A 12,712-nucleotide genomic window follows, 5' to 3' on the forward strand; every position below is an offset into this window, starting at 1 on the left:
CACAACGACATCACGCTGAAACAAAAAACTCGCAAAGTTAATTTGGGTTTCCCCGCCCTTTAAGCTCCGCAAGAAGCTTTCCCAGTCCGAGGATAAAGATTCAATCAATCAATCAAATATTCACCGGACCACAAAAATATTCAACTTGTCAAAATGGACCTTTGCTAAAATTAGTTGAGTAGCCCTGCTCTACAAGAAGCTTTCTCAGTTCGAGGATAAAGATTCAATCTTCAAGAACAAAGGTGTGTATTGCATAAGTAGTCTTACAGATTAAACTGCATAAAGGAAAGAAAACAATCACATTGGACAACCGCCCGAGTTGTCCACCATGTACTCGGCTATATCATTGACTTGCATAGGGTTAAGTATAGGCTGTTGAAAAGAAATTTTGTTTCGCAAAATTCTAATCATTGTTCCGCGATTGTAGTTGGTTTGCATATGCTTAAAAACTTTTTCATGTAGCGAATCTGCAAGACTTCTTTGGTTTCGAGAAACGGCATCTTCTTGAGAAATTTTAAACCGCATCCGACGAAGTCGCGCTACATCACCTTTCATCTTTTCTCTTCCGTATTCATCCACCTTTTTCCAAAATGTTTTATTGAAGTAATCGTACAGTGCAATGTCCTAAAGCAAATGGTAGCAGTAAGAATACGTTGGTTATGCAGTTTTTCACAAAATTTTAAGACAATTGATTCTCTCATTTCAGAGTGATTCCTGTCACAATGCATTGGCCAGAACGATGAGTGTGAAACGTTTATGCAGGAGGCATCAACAATGTCATTTTTAAAGCGATGTCAATGACAAAATTGTTCAAGAATAGAAGAAACATGTTGACTATTTGGTTATTTATTCGATGTATGCCACAGTTGGATGATTTTCAGACTTTTGTGCAAGTTTTTTGAGAATTTTAGTCTGTTTATCGATGTAAATTTTTCGAGATTTTGGAATTTGGATTTATTGGATTCACAACTCTATTTGCGACCAAAAAAAGTTGATTTTTAACCCTGTTGGGAACTGTGATGTTGCGTCATTACAGACTAAACAGCAACGCAATTCGTTAAACTATTGTAAAATTATTCAAATGACATGAAATTTAAAAATTGTGAGGGATTTGTAAGAAGATTTTACAAGACTTAATACTCTCAAAATTGCAATCACTTCTCCGGAAGGTCCAAATATCCAAACTTTCAAATCACAAATCTCCGTCATTCAATGAAATGTCCAACATTCGGGTTGAAAGATTTTAACGAAATAATTCAAATCAAGTATACATCACTTAGCAGATCCTTGAATAAAACTTTGTTGCAGCCATAAAATGCCTTGCTGCGTTGAAACGATGTAAAATCAACCATTTTTCTAGCCGAGTTACAATTTTTGTTCGAGAAAGTAGTGAAAACTTATTGAAAACTTTAAGAAAATTTGAAAATGAAAATTGAAAATTTTAAGCGTTACACTTACATGGCCATGGGCATGTTAGTTCAACCTCCAGTTAAATTTACTAACTTCACAGTGAATGCTAGATGTTAACGACGTGTTCCAGCTTAAGGCTGCTAGTTCGCTGTGGTAATAGCGAATTGCACTAGCTTTCAGAACATGCAGTTCCTTAGTCATGTGCAATGACGATAATCGTCATGGCTCAGGCATCAGGCTAAAACAGGTCGTTAATATCTGCATTGTGAAGCAAGCAGCGATCATGCTGCTTAAAGCGAAACTCAATCTATTGCATAAACTTACTAATTTATACATTTTCTTGAAAATCTTTGAAGCGTTTGGGTTCATCTCAATATCGTACGGCTTGTAATTGTGTTTTTTTCCTTCATCAGTTGATGCAATGCTTGTCCAACTCATGCAAAACAATTTCTGAAATAAGTAGAAAAAATAAAATTACCTTTCAACGTAACTGACGACAAGAAAAAGCACACAATAAATAAACCCGTGGCCAGGTGAAAGCTTACAAGTTGAATTTATAGACTACACTTCTACCGTAATTACATTTTTTATAGGACTGCTATAGCCGATGAATCTTTATCCTAGGACTGACAGAACCTTGATAGGATATTCTTGGTGGTTTCGCATACTTGTACAGGCTTTTGACGCAGGTCGGTTACCGAGATTGACAGAGTGAAGTTTTCCGATTGTTGTTGAAGTGTTGTTGCCAGAGAATTATTCCATTCACTATAGTGCCGCTGAATGGAGAGCATTCCTGAAATGCGTTGCTCGACCACACACTCCGAGACTCGCACCAGCGGCCGATGCGTGATCTTGAGTCGGCCGCTTAACCATTGAGCTAACGAGCTAATTGTAGCCTAACTTGAGATTTGCGCCAAAGAGGTAAAAAAATAGCTGACTTGGCATCACCGACCAGTTTTCGCCATGTAAATGACGAGTTTATGAATATAAAATATAAATAAACACGGGTCTCAAATTTCAATTTGCCAGGGAGGCGGTTCAACATTTGAAATCAGCTGTTGAATTCAAGTTTTAACAATTTTACTGTCAGTAGCCTACAAAAGTAATGCTATTGCCGAACGTTAGTTTACCTTCAGCAAAATCATAGACTCATCCATATATTCGGTTATCATCATTAGGTTAAATTCTGAACCAAGTTTTTGCAACTCTTTTTTTATTTTAACATCATCTTCAAGTAACGGATCAAGACCCAAGTCGTGAGCTTGATAATTTTTACTTCTGTAAGAAAGTGAATTATAGGCTATTGTATTTTGTTACAAAACAAAACAAAGTTTGTATTTAAAGAAGAATCCGGCTTATTGAATATTCAACCTGACAAGGTTTTTCATAACTTTTACTGATCGGTTATCTTTATGTCACTATAACAAGTGATTGCAAATGGTTTGGTAGTCATCATCCTTATGGAATCCTCTGGATGTAATGGATCATTATACGATAATCTTGTATAGCCTACAAACAAATACAGTATGTTAATAGGCTATGCTGTAGCTTCAAATAAATGCTATTGAAGATAATTGTAATTTTATCATTTTACAAAAACTGAACAAAGATTTTTTTGTATTATACAGTAGGCCTACCGGTAATTGCTATGACTTTCTCGACAAAGCCAAAAAGAAATCATGCAAGTTTTCAGTTTGTTAATGACATGATTCGTCCATTTTTGATATAGCTACAAACTGACAATTTCATTAGTTTTCTAAAAGCAGGTTCGCATAAACCACTTTCCAGCACCGATTGTAGTTTCTGCAGGAAGCAATGATTTAATTACACTCTCACCTGAAATACCAAGGCACGGATCGGTTTAACTGCTTGCTTGCAAGTGCCAGGTATTCGACAACGTTGATACTTTGTCCTTTTGCAATATGAAAATATGGAAACTGAAAACAGTTCGCTCTGAGTAGGGTTTTCAATCTTGGCTTGTGATAGTAATAATAGAAAGCAGATTCAAAGTTATTCCAAGGCTTACGAAGAATTGAAAAATATCTGTGGAAAACTTGTTTTAGCACATTTCTTTAGCTGTGTAAAGTTTCAGCAGTGGTAGGCCTATTGTAGACCATGCTATATCATGAAGCAGTGCCGGTCTTAGGGTATTTCGGGCCCTGTGCGGAATATGCTTTGCGGGCCCCAATGCCAATGATCCAATTCAGTAGCGTAGCTAGGTACTTTGAAAGGGGAGGGGCGGCGTGATCGCCGATGGCGACAACCAGCGGCAGGAGGTCTGGGGGGTCTCCCCCAGAAAATGTTGAAAAATTACTTTGAATTTGGGGCATTCTTAGAGCATGTTCAACAAAAATTTAGGTATGAATATTACTGTAAAATGGTGCTGTCCGGTGGCATAGCAAAAGGATAAGATCATGCTTTCTTTGGCATTTTTTGGAAATAAAGCTATGTCTCTATGTTGAGTCTGGATGCAACCTATTTCGTCTCCTGAAAAATTCGTACCCCGATTTCGTACCCTGAAATCGTGTAACAAATGTTTTTTTTTTCGTCCCCTGAAAAGATCGAGAAATTTTGAAATGTTTGCGGCAACTCCGATCAGCGAATTCGGCCATGTCGTGTTTTTTTTCTCGATCTTTTCAGGTTACGAAATGTTCAGGGGACGAAATAGGTTGAATTCGTTGAGTCTCTATGTTTTCTTGTTGTTAATTCCTTTGTTGAATTTTTCCACTGAAAATGACAAAATTACTGCATTTTCTGAGTAAATTGCGAGCCCCCTAATTTGCGGGCCCTGTGCGATCGCACGGTTTGCACACCCCAAAGACCGGCACTGCATGAAGGTAACGTTAACATCTGCAAATACGAGTTGTAGCCTATCACAAGCGCATTTTCTGATTCTCGAAATTTTGTTCGGACTTGGTTCGAAAGTAGCCTACCACCAAGACTCCAGTCAACGCAACTATTCACTTTTTTTTTTGTGTGCCCAATTTTTTCCTTTTTTTTTGCTTCCTGTATTCTCACAAAAAACGGTCGCAAAAGTTTCTCTTTCTCTCTTTAGGGTATGAAGTCTGAGCAGTAACAACGCACGGTGAGCAAAGAAAGTCACTCAGCATCAATGGCCTACTCAGCACGTTGTGTCTCGGCCACTTCAAGCCCAGAGTTAACGTCACAATACAACAACTTACAGATACACAATACAATCTAGCTCAGTGGTTCCCAACCTGGGGTTCGCGGACCCCTGGGGGTCCGTGAGAAAGCATTTGGGGGTCCGTGATTACCTTGATGAATTTTGGAGAAAAAAAAACGAAAAGCGATCTTTTTACTTTTATTTCTCTCTTTAAATGGAAATGTGTCAAGCTCAAGCCCGCGAGAATAAACTGTACCGCCACAGTACCGGTATGTATTAAGATAAATCTATGCTGCTGCCTACAGTGTGTACATTGACCTTAAACTACATCTACCACAACGCACGTCGATTACATTCTCATGAAGATGATGATGGCGTATGAGCGATTTTTCCAGGCTAGATTGGAGGGCAGGAAATCATCAACCACTCAGTAGTCTCGTCATCCATGACCCTCAGACCATGCGCACCGTGTGGAGGCAGGTGGGTTAGGCAGTGGTGGATGACATGGTCCGCAGTCTGTTCCGTGGCACCACACTCGCATTCTGATGAAGGAGCCAGGCCCCACTTGTGCATGTCCGAACGAAAGCCTCCGACGCCAGTTCGCAGGCGGTTAAGCCTGACCCACGCAAGCCTTGCGAGGGACATCCCCGGTGGACGGGGATCGGCGTCGGGTATGAAGTCACGGAGCGTGGAGGTGTGGTTTTGACACTCCATGTTCCACATGTGGTTCGTCCAGTGTGCCGCACTTAAACCAAGTTCTTCTGCGTTCTTAAGTAGTTGTTATGCGGCAGGCACAAAGGGGCGTCTTGATTTCAGCCGCTGCCTTATAGGTGGCGGTCGCCTAAATGTTGCATGGAGATGGTCGGGGTCCAGAGCGCAGCGAGGGAGAAAAATCGTGGCTCCTTTACGGACGCAGGCATTCAGTCACAGTACGTCGTTGATGGCGGTATCAATCTGGTGGGTGTGAGAACTACGACACCAGACCGGAGCGCAGTACTCAGCGGTGGAATGAACAAGGGCTAGGGTAGCTGTACGAAGAGTTTTAGCACCAGCTCCCTAGCCAGAACCCGCCAAGCGCCTTAAAAGTGCGACGCGTGCAGATAGTTTTTTTGCGCAGTGACTCCTAGTGCCGGCGGTACGTGAGTGACCTGTCCAGAGTTATGCCGAGGTATGTAGGTTCGACACATTAGGGCAGGCGTTCCCCATCAATGTTGATGTTTATCTCACGCTGTGCCTCCCGGTTGTTAAGGTGGAAGGCGCCGACACTGTCTTTGACTTGCTGAGCTGTAGCTTCCATTACTGGAGGTATGTTGATAGTGTTTGCATGTCTTGGCTGAGGTTCCTCTCCACTGACTGCCAGTTTCCTGCTGAGTGCAGGAGTGCCAGGTCGTCTGCGTAAGCTCCTGGAGATGGTGGGGGGGAGCAAGTCATCGGTGTATTATGTTGAACAGGAGAGGAGCCAAGACTGAGCCCTGTGGGACGCCGTTTATAAGTCGGCGTAGTCTGCTTCGACGACTGCTACCGGTTGTGAGGGTAAAACTGCGGTTTTGCACAAGTTCCATCATCATATGGACCATGTGTCTGTCAGGGAGCAGACGGAGTAATTTGCAGGTAAGGCCGCTATGCCATACGGTATCATAGGCAGCCATGAGATCAAAAAACACAGCGCCAACCTTCTTCTTATCCGAAAAACTGTCCTCAATGTCTTGGGTCATAAGTGTGACCTGATCTACGGTTGATCGTCCGTGTCGAAAACCAGCTTGTTCACGGGGGAGCTGCCAATCTTTTGGTTTGACACGGGCGTAAATGAGTCTCTCAAGGATCTTGAAGGGGATGCAGAGCAGTGAGATTTGACTGTAGCTCTTACATTCTCATGATTTGAGATCAAAAGAGTTATTACGCATTGAATTTCATTCAAAAACTGTGGAAGAATTATGGTGCTCACAACTGCAAACCTACCCATTCTTGGCAAAGCAAGCGATTATTGTTTTGTTACCATTCATAACCACTTACCTTTGCGAGGCAGGATTCTCAGCTCTTGTTAGAATAAAAACTAAACATCGAAATCGCTTGGACGTTGAAGATGACATGCGTGTTGCATTGTCATAAACTTAACTACAGTTCAGTCGTTCAGTTCAGGAAAAGCAACAACAGCCCTCTCATTAAATTTGCTGACGTTGAAAAAGTTTCGGCATGGCACTTTGGGTCACCTTAATATTCAAATACTGCTAACATTTCTTGAACAATTCATTCATTTTTTTATTTGAGCAACTGTTTAACTTGATATTTGCCGCAGGAGTCATAGCGGCAATGTAATATGACACAGTACAGTAGTTGAGTAGCCTAATTATTACAATAGTCAATAGTATGTTAATTGAGTTTCAGGCAAAATTTAGGTAGGGGTCCGCAGAATTAATAATTTGTCTAAAGGGGTCCGTGAAAACCAAAAGGTTGGGAACCACTGATCTAGCTCCTCACAGTAAGCATTGCTAAAAAACTTATCTTCCCATTCTTTGTAAAAAACGTTGTTTTAGAAATGGCCATTAAACATGTTTTAATTTTTCTTTGTCGATAAAAGGTGTTGATGATGATAAATTAAATGGTGAGATGATTGCAAATATTAACATTGTTAACATCAGTTGATTGAAAAGGTCTATCGATTGTTGATTGATTGATTGGTCAGTGAAAAATGCAGATGAAAGGTTTTATAGCCTAATATGCTTTAGTCAATAAAATATAGTCACCGCTAAAAAGAGCATAGGCTACGTGTCTTAAGACTGAACGTGAACACGAAGATTGGCTTCCGTCCCAAAATCTAAATTTCCAATCATCGGGCGTAAGACTAGATAGCGTAGCCTACGACAAAATAAAAAATACAAACTTACATTGTGTCTTTGGGCATTACGCTTTGCATGACTGTTCCGTTGTAACGGAAGTGATCATATAATACAAAGCTATGATTTTTTTCAACAGTTTTTACTGAATTCCGATTTCCATGTACAAAGATTAGATTTGGTTTAATACGACCGGGATAACCTCCTAAAAATGGGTTAGGCGTCTTAAGTGTCTGCGAGAAAAATCATCCGTTACATCATTAAAACATCTGCATCTACATTTGTGATAGGCTACATGATTACGCCTTTCTTTAGCCCATAATTCAATCGTTATACATTTTGACCTCCTGTTTGATTTAATTTCTAGCATATTCAAATATTGTTTCAAGCAACGCTCACCTACTGCATCACACAACGACAAGGTCAAGTGATCACTTTGTCCCACATGGCCTCTTTTGTATGCCAAATCCCATTATTATTATTACTATTATTACAAATTAATTGCAGATGAAAACTATTTTTTGTCAGCCAATCTCAGTAAACTAAGACCACAAAAACAACCAAACAAGTAAACTGACAGTGTATTCAAACAACTTAATCATTGTAATATCATCCACATTTTAAGGGTCCCAGGCAGCAAATCGGCACTTTCTTTATCAAAGTCAAAGAAATTCAGAGTAGGCTAATCTGTTGGCTGGGAAAGGCTGAGGATTATTTTCCCTACAACTTTGTCAAAAGTTGTATGTCCACTTACCGTTTTGAGGTTGTGTTCCTGTGAGTATTTAACCATGACTTTATATACTGTGGTACTCCCAGTCTTGTGAGTTTTGACATAAGCAAAGTTTTTTGGGAAGTCACAATTAGGCTCGCCTTTTAACTTTCCTGATAAAGTCTGAAATAAAAATGTGATAAATAGACTGAAATCGATTCTTAGTTGACTAATATTTATTATTAATAACATTAATTAGAAATCATTGGCTGCCAGTAATTATCATCTAAAAATGTTTACTTCAAGTAACTACTGTAAGTTTCCCTCATGGAATCGACTCCTGTCTCTCGAATGTTGGATTCCTTTGTCAAAGCTACTGCATGAGTCGTTTTATTGCTATGAGCAACATAGCAATAAAACAACCTGTATATTTCTCCAAATACTTGCTCATTTTTCAGATGAACATTCCAACTAGCCCACGTGTATTTCTAGATACGTATTCATATATTTTATATTTCCATATTTAATGTCGAATCACCTAGACCAGGGCTTCCCAAACTTTTTTGCTCGCGACCCTTTTTAATTTCCTAAAACTTTTCGCGACTCTTCACGGTTAAAATGATAAATAGTGCGAAATATAGCCTACTTTTGTGATATTGATGGAAAGGTTTTCAAATTAAAACTTAAAACAAGCTAAAGGTACTCAATGACTGTTACTTTACAGTTTACACGCAGCCTACTGGAAACAAAACAAAGAACCAAACACATTTATTCGGTTGCATATCAGTGTGATGGATGCAACCGTTTTTTGCTACAAAACAAGTGCAGCCGTGGCTCAATTGGCTAATGCTGGTCCCAAGGCGGTTTCAATGTTGCTTAGTTTTGATGGTGTCTGTTCATCAACGTTAAAAACACTGACTCGCACAAATTGTCGTCGTAATTAAGCTCTAGCTCGTGTCCAAGCATTGGTTTTATTTAAAGTCGGATGTGGCTTTGGAGGCCTACTCTGCAGTGGAAAAGACGTGGCCAAAGGTCACATTGTATGGAGAGTTGGGAACGTGGTTGTATTAGCTTTTTTTGCTAATGTTTTGTTTTTTCTGAACCTTTTGTTTCCTCCTTTTTTTTTTTATTCGAAAAATACCGTGCCTTCCCTCGTTCTCTTCTTCCAGATTGACTTATCACTAGCAAGTTGTTCCCACTATTCTAGATCAATGTTTGCTGGGTTGAGGGAGACTTTAACGGATCTTTGTAATTGCGTCATTGGTGAGACGATCCTCTCAACAAGTACCCAGCATTTGCCCCAGTTTACTTTGCTGGTCATGAGGAGAGCAGGGTTGAGTAATTCCAATATAGGAGTGAAAATCGGTGGCAGAATTATAAACAACTTGAAATATGCAGATGACACTACCCTTTTGGCCGAGAACGCACAAGATCTTGAAGACTTAATCATCAAAGTGAAAAAGGAAAGTGAAAGGGCTGGATTGAAACTCAACATCAAAAAAACAAAAATTATAACAACTGGTAAAGCAGATAACATAAACATCAAGATCAAAAATCAAGAAATTGAAACAGTGAATGAATTCATATTTTTAGGCTCAAAAATAAGCTGGGATTCTAATAACTCACCAGAGATAAGGAGAAGAATAGCGCTGGGAAGAAATGCATTTGTTGGAATGAATAGCATTTGGAAGAGCAAGGATATAAAATTAGAAACAAAAAAGAAGCTGATCAAAACTATAATATTCCCAATTGCAACTTACGGATGCGAAACATGGACAATGAACAAAACAGACAGAAGAAAGATTGACGCATTTGAATTGTGGTGTTGGAGAAGGTTACTGCGTGTTCCTTGGACAGCCAAAATAACAAATGAGAAAATTCTTGAACAAATTAAACCGGACATATCCCTAGAAGCTAGAATCGTCAGGCAGAAACTTTCATATTTTGGCCACATAATGAGAAGCAAATCAATGGAAAAAGACATCATGCTTGGTTTGGTGAGCGGAGGAAGAGGAAGGGGGCCCCCGAAAACAAGATGGCTTGACACGATTGTAAATGACAGTGGCATGGGAGTGCATGAATTGAAGGAGGCTGCGTGGGATCGAGAGATGTGGAGAAAGATAACGTATAGAGTGACCGAAAGTCGTAAACGACTGAACGGATGATGATGATGACTTTGCTGGAAATTTTCAAGACAAATACGTCAAAACAAATGACAAGAGTGCGGTTAGGCCTACTGCTGAATCAGGTCATGGTAAATATTTCGCTCTAACGTTAAGCCAAAAAGTGTGAAGGTTTTTTGCATTAAAATTTATAAATTTCCACAAAATTTAAACTTCAAGTCAGAAGATAGATCAGTGATTTCTTTCTGAGGGAAGTGCTCGGTAGGTTAGCTACTTTGTTTTTGCGTTGCAAATAGGTTTTGGATTCAATATAATTTGGTATTGTCCAATTCTGGAAGAAAATACTTCTGAAACTGTCAACAGATTTAACAAACGTTTAATAACCAAAGGCTTAGTAACATTTGATTTCACATCTTTGTTAACCAAAAACTTTTCAGTAAATGAGATCATTTCAAATGAATCATTTTCATTTTCTTGTTTCCAGACGTTTTATGTGGTACATGTTACATGTTGATGAACGCTTTAATTTTAGATTTCAATGTAAAACAAATGTAAAAACATAGATGTTTTCTCTATGGAAGGACAAATTAAGTTCGTTCAGTTTTTTAAGAAAATCTGATAAATAGCTTAATTTCAAGAACCAGATGTCATTGCGAAAATGATGGCAAAGACTGCATTTTTCGTTCGTTAGAAAAATCACGACTTCAATTTTCAACACTAATAATCTTTTTAGCTCCAACTTTTGAAAGCCATATACTTCACATTGCAATAAAAGGGTTTTGAATTCCGATTCCGTTTCACCACACCAATTTGCGAAAATACGCGTACTGAGTGCGTTATTCTCAACATGTTTGGTTACAGTTCATAACTTGCACAGAAGTGTTAATATGCAATACTTTGAGTAAAATTGACACACTCTCTGCGACCCCGCAAGGGGTCGCGACCCCCAGTTTGGGAAGCCCTGACCTAGACTACGGTAGTTTAAAAATTTGAATGTTCTAGGTTGGTGCAAAATTTTTCTGTTACTCTCTGATCAATGGGATAGTTTGCTTTTTTAATATGCCATTTAACTTCTCGATTTATTTATTTAGAAGAGATTTAAATAGCTGTGGCAAGGGTAATTGAGAGAATAACTTTGGCCGGGTAGCCTACTAATGAAACTCTCAGGCCCCAAATCCAGATACTTCTAAGAAAAACGCACCATTTCCAACGAATATGAGGTGCAGTTTTTATGTTCCCGGTCCCCTTGAAATGGTTACGGGCTCCAAAAATTATCCCAAGCCGGGTCAGAAACAAGTACTCTCTGGAGTTCCCTGGCAAAGCCACTGGTTGCGGTAAATAATAATATTGAACAGAAAGATGATGTTAATTGTTAACTTTTGTAGATGTTCGTGTTTTTTTTATTGCAAGAATCTGATCGAGTCGTATGGGTTGCCAACCGATAACGCAAAAAATCTTTGATAGTCTTTATAAAAGCAAGCACAATGATCGTAAAAAATTGTTTGAATCATCACAAAAAGTCTGAATAGTCAAAATAAAAAGGTTGCCTTGATTTTAACGAGTATTTATTGAACACCTTGAACACCTGGAATATATGTCACACAAGTATAAGGATTAGGCTCTAAAAATAAAAATTTCCACAATTACTCAATCTACTGGTAGGCTACCGTACCTATAAATTCGCACGAAAGCAAGGTAGGCCTACACTAGGCCTACTACACTCATTGTATTGTGGCTTCAAGATAATATCATACTTTCATGAGAGCTTACTTCATTGATAAAAGGAAGCCTTTTGGTTTGATCTTCTTTGATAACTTCTTCCATATTCTTTGAGGTACCAGTAGTTGGGTTATTTTCACCTGACAAGCTTATAACAAAAGTGTAGCTTTGCCTTGAATGCCACATGGACAATAAAACTATGCTTACGCCGACTGTCAAGCAGGCAAGTATTTTAACTTTACTTCTCATTTCATAACAACTTTTTTTCTAGCTCGGAGATAGCAAACAATGCATTCCAGCATGTGTAGCAGACGATTGGTTACAACAGATAATGCGAGTAAACTTTTCTAAAAAGTTAAAGTAGCCCCAAGGCTATAAAACTACAGCAATAGTCTACAAGAACGAATAAACAATTAACTTCTTTACTGACCAATAAATTTATAAGTTACGACACGTAATACTGTATCACCAATCACCATGCATTCCTGACCGGAAATTGTTTTACTTTTAAATTGAGTCAACATCTGTTGACGTTAATTCAATGCGAAAAAGGACTGCTCTCCATTCAGCGGAACCTAGTGAATGGAATAATTCCCCGGCAACAACACTTCAACAATAAAAAAAAAACTTTACTCTGCCAATCTCGGTAACCGGCCATGCGTCAAGAGCCTCTACAATAGGGCTACCATAGCCTACGTCCTCTTTTAAGAGGATTTGTCCTCTTTTTTCAAGAAAAATGAATTGTCCTCCGAGGGCACTAAAAAATGCTCAAATGTCCTCTTTTTTGACAGTT

At 39.0% G+C, this 12,712-nt stretch overlaps 1 protein-coding gene across 1 annotated transcript; it reads right to left on the reverse strand.

Annotated features, from left to right (window-relative positions):
• Positions 1-228: 228 nt before the first annotated feature.
• LOC145765153 (galactose-3-O-sulfotransferase 2-like) lies at positions 229-12,024 on the reverse strand. The gene is made up of 7 exons (XM_082576932.1): positions 11,971-12,024; positions 8,123-8,260; positions 7,420-7,601; positions 3,247-3,453; positions 2,541-2,688; positions 1,735-1,860; positions 229-624 (listed from the first exon to the last, which is right to left on the reverse strand). Exons 1-7 carry the CDS (start codon positions 12,022-12,024, stop codon positions 298-300), a joined length of 1,182 nt encoding a protein of 393 aa, XP_082433058.1. The 3' UTR covers positions 229-297.
• Between the last annotated feature and the right edge of the window lie 688 nt (positions 12,025-12,712).

Source organism: Aplidium turbinatum, chromosome 1, assembly GCF_918807975.1.
Source record: "Aplidium turbinatum chromosome 1, kaAplTurb1.1, whole genome shotgun sequence".
NCBI lineage: Eukaryota > Metazoa > Chordata > Ascidiacea > Aplousobranchia > Polyclinidae > Aplidium > Aplidium turbinatum.